Source organism: Passer montanus, unplaced genomic scaffold (assembly GCF_014805655.1).
Source record: "Passer montanus isolate IOZ18808 unplaced genomic scaffold, ASM1480565v1 scaffold23, whole genome shotgun sequence".
NCBI classification, from domain to species: domain Eukaryota; kingdom Metazoa; phylum Chordata; class Aves; order Passeriformes; family Passeridae; genus Passer; species Passer montanus.
In genome coordinates, this window is record NW_024366926.1 from 3,709,748 (window position 1) to 3,718,540 (window position 8,793).

An 8,793-nucleotide genomic window follows, 5' to 3' on the forward strand; every position below is an offset into this window, starting at 1 on the left:
ACATCCCACAGGCAATAACGGTGAAAGAGGATGCTGAATGAGTCAATGACTTCTGCTGATCACTCAGGCTTCTTCAGGACAACAGCCAAGGACAGCAGTGCTGTCTCTGGGGACTAATGGACTGACTGAGGAAAACATCAGTGAAATGGTAAGATTAGATACAAAAAAAGAGATACTCTTTTTTTGCCTCTTTTTCAGCAGACTGACTGGCCATGTGTCTCTCACAGTCTGCCTGTCTTTGGCAGATTGAGCACGTTTATTATTGCACTGGAGCTTTCATGCGTTTAGCAAGATGCTCATACCCACACAAAGAGTGCTTTGTCAACTAGGTCAGCAAAAGATCATCTTTGAGAAGTTTTATTCTATACCCTTGGTTTCAAAAACTTGTACCCAAGCTACAGAAACCAAATCAGAGCAGTGAATTGCAAAACTTTCCTCTTCAGTCACATGAGCAGACCTGCTCTTCATTAAATCACTTTTCCCGTGTCCTAAAGCAGGATACTGCACACCCTAATCTGCTCCAGATGCTGGAGAGAAAGGACACTTCTGGTCGATGTTGCTGAATCAGCATCAGACACTAGGAGGGTCATACCCACACTGGAGCATTCCCTGCTCCTTCCAACTCCCTCCACCCCCTAACTATGGAAACACCTTAAGAACAAGGTGATGATTTCTGACAAGAGGGAGCATGTCTGCAAGAAACCACCTACTCCATGAGCAGCAAAGTCCGACCAGGTCAGGCAGGTGAGTTCCACCCTGTATTTCAAGAGGGGAGAGGTAAAGGGATCTGCCCATTGATGCACATCCCAGGGAGAAGCAGTTTCTCCTCCCACAGCAAGGTCCCAGCCCCTCAGTTCATTCAAAATGGCTGCAGTTCAGCAGCTGGATCACCTGTGGACTTCTGGAGCTCCCACCAGCCCTGCTTTCCAAAATGTGCCTGCTGGCCTTTCAAAATGAGTCCAACATTTTCTGAATACCAGTAAGTCACAAGGTTCTCCAGGGGCTGTTCTGTGTTGTCTTCTGCCTTGCTCGGGTGATGAGATGCACTATCTGCTTCCAGTGGTTCTCAGGTTTTCCACAAAGGAAGGAGGCTTTTTGGTCCTGTAGGCAGGAGTGCCTGGGATCCTGGCCCCTCTGATGGTACTGATGTAAGGCAGCAGGGGAGGCTCCCTCACCACCAATGCAGTGCCCTTGGGAGTGTAGGCTCGGAGCAGCAATTCCTCTTCCGCGTGAGCCGTCACTGCCACCCAGCCTGCACAGCCAGAGAGAACACGGACAGTGAGGAAGACAAGTCCCTAGGATCAAAACAAGGTTCTGACACAAACTACTGCTCCCAGAGTGGCTAAAAATCTGTGCTACCCTCGTGCGGCTGCTTGAGAAATCAAGCTCAAAGGTCATCTCCAGCCCCTTCCCAACAGAAGGCAGCACCTAAAGCCACGTTACTCTTCTCAGACACAGCTCTTTCCTGGTAAACTCAAAAGGGATGGTGGGAATTACAAAAACACAAGAATGAAGCTTTCCAATCAACTGCCCTTTCCTTCTCACCTGGACAGCTGACAGTGTCACAGCCATTCCTGATGCTGTAGAACCTTTATGGCAGCTACAACATAAAGTATTCCAATGTTGCCATCCCGTACAAGTATGGCTGCCAATCTCCATTCTTGGAGGCTGCCATGCTTCCGCTGGACAAAGTCATGGCTGTTATGATTTTGTGTTGTTCACAGTCCTGCTGAGCAGGAAATACAGCTTTACCCCTTCAGAGACCTCTTCTCGTCAATGTTTCTAGGGTGGAGCCCCTGCAAAGCAAACTAATGAAGAAATATTAAATTACCTGCCGAGGAAAGCTTGATATCTGCAACTGCCTCAGTGGCACCAATTCCTTTCAGTGTAATGTCCTGAGGGACAAGTGGGGGGAACTCTTTCATTCTCTCTTCCCCACCCATGGGAACCTAAGATTAAAACACAGGGAAATTATTTAACAGTCAAGAGATTCTTCAGCATTCCTACCTCAAACTGGTAAGCGAGGCACAAGGGAGAGTAAAGACATCAAACATTTGTTAGCCAGTTAAGAGCTGGACTGAATAACCTCCAGGATTTATTTCAGTCAGAACAGAAGTCAGGATGACATCCAGAGGAACCTTATGGGAGGTGAGCACAGATGGAGTGCCCACTGCAAGATGCAGCTGGTGGATCAGGCCAGCTGCCTTGATGTGAGTGACAGCACTTGTTCTTCATGTGCACAGGAATGGAAATACCAGGAGAGGGACAGCTCACCCCATCAATATGCAAGTACTACACAGAACATTGCCATATCAAGGAAAAAGTCAGACCACCAAGAGATCAAGATATGTGCAGAAGATGCAGAAGGGAAAAAATAAGAAATGCAAATTTTTCAGCTGCAATCTGTTTGGAAACCCCAGTCTGCAGGTTTGCCATGGAAAATATCCCTGATGCTGCCTGCATTTTAAGGCTGTTCAAGAAGAGCCGAGTAAGCAGAGCACTGCAAATCTTATCAGTCTGAATGCTAAAAGCAGAAACTGCTGAAAATGCATCATCTTGAGTGCTCTCTCCTAACACACTTCAGCCACACAGTCTGTGCAAGACTGCTCCACACTGCACATCTCCACTCACCCACTGCACAAGTCCCAAACTCGTGATACCTGTGGGTATTCCCTGTCAGTTGTGCTCCAGACAGGGGTCCTGCCTACCTGCAGCCACAAGCTCCCCCCAGCACCTCTCCTCACCTTTAGGAACTCTTGGGCTGCGTGCTTCTCATAGATGGTGTCTGCATTACTCAGTGTAGTAACATGGACTGGCAACAGGTTAGAAGCCAAGACAGAAAACCAGGCAGGCTTTTCTCCCTGAAATAAATACCGAAAGGGTGTTAATTATGCTAAGAGAAAAGCAGCCCTGAATTGCTCTCTCCTGCCCCATTTCTTTCCTGTATGTTGAAAACCTGCCCTGCTTGATATCCTCCCCTTGTTTAACAGGTCCTTGCCTCTGCCAGTGAGAGCAGCCAGGGTTTTTATAAAACTGAGCTTTGAGTTTCCAGAAGAGAAGACCCACAGCTTCACCATCCTGCCTCAAAGCACCCCCAATGCCACATTTACAGCCAGCACAGCTGCTCAGCTCAGGTAAATCATCCAAGAGACATCTTTGCTCTCATTTAATTCACAAGAACAAACTCAGTGTGGTTATTCAGTGCAAGAGGTGGTGGACATCTGGTCTGGCGCTTCTTCTCTTATCACTCTACATTTCTAGCACACAGTGCTCATTCTACTGGACTTGGTTCCAGCTGCTCTCAAGCTATGCAAAGTTGGTGAAGGAATTTCAGCAGGCACTCTCATCACATTTGCAGGAAGAGAAAACAAGGTCAGAAAGAGAAGGGATCTCTCCAAACACTGCTAGCAGCCAGAAATAAGGGCAGGAATTCCTTCAAGCTCAAAGGTCTAAGCTGAGGCAGGAGCTTCTGTCATGATCTGAGCACAACTGTTCTCCAAAATCTCAGGAGGATACATTGATGTGTGCTCCTGCCATACCAGTACATTTTTAACTTTACAGAATCCTGCCCCCTCCACCTTTCTGGTTTTCTTCCAGATTCAGCAGGTCAGGAGTGTCCTTAGCAAAGTACCAATTCAACACTTCTGTGGTGATCTTGGAAAGCAGACTGAAACAAAGGAATAGCCATACACACCCCTAAAACACGGCAAGCGACTGAGAAAATTATCTAAGACTTATGATAATGTCTAATGTTCTTATGAAAGAAACTGCCCCTTACAGAGGAAGCAACACGGGAGGTCAACTCCACACAGTTCAATAAAGGTGTATGGCATGGGAGTTTTAACAAATGGAAGAAATTATTGGTAGGGGAGACACACAACACATTTGAAAAATACTTTTTACAGAAACTAAAATACACATGCAATTGCTTCCTCAGGCAAATTCTTCAGTGGTCTGCTAGGAAACAAAAATGTCTATGCTTTTCTGTCTTCGCAGACAGGTTTCACAAAACACAGAAATGAGGCAACCCACCTATTTCCCCAGTTAATTCTGACATTCTCTTCCCTCCCTCATGCCTCTCTGTATGTCGGAGAAGCACATTAAACTGAAGATGTTTGTCAGCTTTCAAAAGCAGCTCCCATTATACACAATGTAATATTGCATGCTGGTAGCAAGTAACAAACCTTTCAACTACCCATGCCAAGGCATTCTGACTTCATGCAGTGGTTCAGTAACTGCCAAAGCAGCAATGAAAGGGTCTGGAAAAGCTACCCAAAAAGCCTTTTATGGCTGATACTACAGTAAGAGATGAAGCACCTGCTCCCAAAATCCTTTTTTCCTTTACCTCTAAGTAGTCTATACGTCCCAAGGCTGCTAAAAACAACACCATTCCTGGCTTGAGAATGAAGGTCCGTGGAACAATGGCATGCGATGGCAAAACCAGTTTTACTTCCTTCTCTGTTAGGAGATTCAAAACCTGCAAAATAAATTGTCATAACTCATTCCAGATGTTTCAATGGGAACAACAAAGTTAGTATTGGCATTATATTGATAGAGAAAAAAGACCAATCAAAGCAACATCAAGAACATCTGACACAACAGTTCAATTCTGGTCCACACAGTAAGCGACAAACAGGAAGACTGTCCCCTGCCAAAATCTGCTTGTCCTCCACTCATATTTAACACTGACAGCAGGAACAAAGTTTGATCAGAAAAAACTTGGCATGGAGCTCACCAAAGGAGAGCACGAGAATAATCAGAATCAGAAACAACTATTTCTGCATGCAGGAAGTATTCTCCACAAGTATCAAACTCCAGAAGAAGGGGAAGAACATACACAGTCTCAAGGTACCAAATCAGGTCTCTAAGTTGATGCCAGTCTTTACATTGGCTCTCAGAGACCAAAATGCAGCTTAGTAAAACAGGTTATGGTTTGACAAACACATCACTAGAAAACCAGGAATCTTCCTAGTGTTCATGAAACCAGCAATGGCACTTGAGCTGTAAAGTCTCAGCACAGTCCTTGCACTTCATTCTCTTCAGAACCTTCCTGTCTGCCTGTACTATTAGATCTTCCCCAGAAGATGACCTGCAGTTCTGCACGGCTATTAAAAAGACCAAAAATCAAAACATGCCTGTTTTAGACACGTGCACCTTGTGAGCACTGGCTTGATTAGGGCATTGCTATACTGACAAAGGCCTGACACCTTATCTTAATACAATTCCCAAGCTAAGAGAATCTTAATGCCAGGACTACAGCAGAAGCACTCTCCCACAGGCACAGCTAAGGCAGAACAGTCCTCCCTAACCCTGTCATCCCAAATATTGGAGCCATAGCAACAACACTGCAGATCCTCCTAGCTTCAGGAGAATGTTTCTCTAAGATGTGGTTTGGTCATACAACTCTGGTTATCCTCCTAAGCTCCACCTTCTTGCGTAGGCTGGGAGAGCTGAAGAAGTGCCAGCTCCATTGGGTGATGCTGGTGTGAACTTGCTAAGAGCACTCTTGTTTACTTCCCCTGGTTCAGAGGTTGTGGTGATGCAGCCCTGCAGCTCCTTTGCCAAGCTGGCAGTATTGCACTACTCAGAAATGCAACAGCATTACCACATGAACCCCTCTCAAGTAAATACAAACCTTATCTTAACACAATTCCCAAGCTAAGAGAATCTTAATGCCAGGACTACAGCAGAAGCACTCTCCCACAGGCACAGCTAAGGCAGAACAGTCCTCCCTAACCCTGTCATCCCAAAACACAGCATCACAGAATACCTACACAATCTTCCTTTACAATCCCTGGAGTGTCGAAACACCACCGAGCATCCTTCACTTCATTGTGAGTGAACTCCTCCCTTTCCTCAAACTTCTTAGGGGAATCTCTAGGATCTTCATCCATGCTGTAGGAGAGTGTGTCAGGGTCGAAGTCAATCTCAGCACTAGACTTCTGCTGTTGAAATGTTCTTCCAACTCTCCCTGGATTAAAATGAAAGGTTTTCCTGGTAATTTATTTTTTAACATGCTTTCCTTCAATCAAACATCTGCAACTTTCATAGCTTAGAAGAGATGCACATCAGTAGCATAAAGGTGATAAAGACACTATGTGGATAAAGACACTATGTAAAGAGATGCACATCAGTAGCATAAAGTTTCCAGAAGCATAAAGGTGATAAAGACACTATGTGGCTAGAAATTTGTGTGTTCAAAAGCCAAAATTATAAGAAATCCCCTCTATAATTCTAGCTTAGCACTCCTCATGCCCCAGAATCTCAGCAAGGACCAGATCACAGACACTTAGTGATTTCCAATTTATGGTAAAGCAGGCTGCCTTCTATTTTCAGTGCCTCAGACTGTCAAACGCAGAATTATCTTCTGGCAACCCCCTCTTTTGAATACATACTAAAATGATGTACAACCCCTGCAGCCTGCAGCCCAAATGTGATTATTTAAAATTAAACTTATTTTCTTTATTTGGGAACAAGAGATGGCCCATACTGTGATATCCTTGCAAACTACTAAGCCATCAGAATTTGCCAGCCTTGATCAGACAGGAGATGCATTGCACAGAGGAACTCTCTGCTACTACAGCAGCTGACAGGTATTCAAAAGTACCAATGATGCTGTTTATGGAGGAGATAGAGGTCTTGCCCCCATTAATCTGGGAGCAAACATTAGTCAAAATAATTTAACCTTTGTGTAATTCAGTGTTTTCATTAGGGGCAGAAGGATAACACCTTTACTCACCCACTAGGTAACCTTGCTTTTTAAGTTGATTAAGGTACTTTTTTTCTTCACTGCTTAGCTGATCTTCCGTTTTTGTTGCCTCTTCTTTTAGCCTCTCCTGCCTTCTGAATATCCTGTCACACGTAGGGTTAATAATTGGAAATTTCAACAGGTTCAGTGTTGTTCCTGGAAAAACAAACAGAAGGCACTTTTGGATCTCTGACTACTTGACATATTTCACCTAAGGAACAAGATTACAAAAGAGCTCCTCCTCTGACTTTTTGGAAACAAAGTCAGAGGTGGAACTACAGCTGCTCCCATAAAGTACAGGCCTCCCAACCTGGGGAAGCAAAAACAAGCCATCCACCTGCTTAAGACCTGTTTATCCAAACCTATAGTTTGGATAAAAGGGTCTCAAAGCTGAGTGGTGCCAAGGCTGACTTAGTACACCCCATTCAAGCCTCAACTCCAGGCAGCTTGTTTTGCCCTACAGGTGCTCACCACTCCATCTCCTGGCCTCTCCAGACTGGAGGACACCTCTAATGCACAGGGACAGGGTAGGCATGCACATCAGGTGCCATCTTAACTGGCAGGGGTGCACAGAGACCCTCTCTGGTTTAACAAGCCTCTTAGCACTACAGGATGTGCAGTACCCTCAGCACATGTACATGTATCCCACCCCTGCTGCCCCCTGTGAGGAATCACAGAATCAATTAAGCTGGAAAAGACCCTTGAGATCATCACCATGCTGACTGGACCATGGCACTGAGTCTAGTCACATTCAGGCACAGCAACTCCATCGTCTCTCTCTAGGCAATCCATTCCAATGTGTAATTACCTTTCTGGTAAAGAAATTCTGGCTAATGTCCAACCTAAAGCTGCCCTAGTGCATCTTAAGGCTACGTCCCCTTCTCCTGTCACTGGCTGCCTTGGAGAAGAGACTGACTCCCGCCTGGCTCCAGCTTCTTTTGGGTAGATGCAGAGTGATAACGTCTCCCAAGTCCCCTTTTCTCCAGGTTAAACACTTCAGCCACTCCTCACAGGTGATAACGTGAAGCATGGCACACTTCTAGTTTTTGCTGCCACCACGGAGGAGCTCAGGGTGGCAGGTACTGCTTTGGTGACAGGGTCTCCAGCTGCAGGGGTGGCCGAGAGCAGCCCAGAGGCGCACAGCTCACTCTTTTCTGCACACCCCGCATCCCCCATTACCCGTGCTACAGAGGGCCAAGCAGTGCACTCACCTGGCCACGGGGACACGGTGGCCCTGTCGATGATGTCGGGGGCGCGGGACTTGCAGTAGTCGGAGCGCAGCAGCGTGTTGAAGAGCGTGGACTTGCCGGAGTTGGTGGCGCCCAGCAGGTAGACATCGCCGGCGCACTTCCAGGAGCGCTGCAGCCGGCTGACCAGCCCCTCCACGCCGTAGCCGGTCTTGGCGCTCACCAGGCGGACGTCCACCAGTGCGGCTCCCCGCAGCCCGGCCCGGGCGCAGGCCGCCGCCACCCGCTGCCGCAGCCGCCCCAGGTGCCCGCGGCAGTCTGCGGGCAGCAGGTCCACCTTGTTGCCCACCACCAGCACGCCCGCGGCGGGCACGCCGGGGCTCAGCAGCGCGGGCAGCTGCGGCAGCACGGGGTCGGGCAGCTCCATCACGTCGAGCACGTAGAGCAGCAGCGGCCCGCGGCCGTGGCGCGGCGGGCGGCGCAGGGCCGCGCTCAGCACGCGGCGGTGCTGCTCGGGCGGAAGACGAAGCGCTCCTGCTCCTCGCCATAGCCGCCCGCCGCCGCCCCGCACGGCCGCAGCGAGGCGCGGAGCGGGGCGCGGGCCAGGCGGGCCAGGAGCGCAGGGCCCAGGCGGAGCATGGCGGGGCCGGACACACGGACACCGGACACACGGACACCGGCACCGCACCGAGCGGCGCGCGCACGCCCGACGTCACGGAGCGCGCGGGCGCCTCGCGGCAGACGCGGGCGTGACGTATCGGGCGGCGCAGGCGCCGTGCCACCGCCGCCGGCCCGCGCCGCTCCGCGCTCCCGCTCGCCCCTGGCTCGGCCGCCGCCGCGGCCCCTCCCGCCGCCACC

General features: G+C 48.8%; 1 protein-coding gene across 1 annotated transcript; it reads right to left on the reverse strand.

Annotated features, from left to right (window-relative positions):
• Nucleotides 1-330: 330 nt before the first annotated feature.
• On the reverse strand, nucleotides 331-8,647 carry NOA1 (nitric oxide associated 1; the record flags this gene model as incomplete). Its single annotated transcript, XM_039710764.1, has 7 exons — nucleotides 331-1,252; nucleotides 1,832-1,949; nucleotides 2,745-2,861; nucleotides 4,346-4,477; nucleotides 5,775-5,971; nucleotides 6,740-6,904; nucleotides 7,960-8,647. Coding segments are annotated over 7 exons (1,623 nt in total), but the record flags the coding sequence as incomplete, so codon positions are not given.
• Between the last annotated feature and the right edge of the window lie 146 nt (nucleotides 8,648-8,793).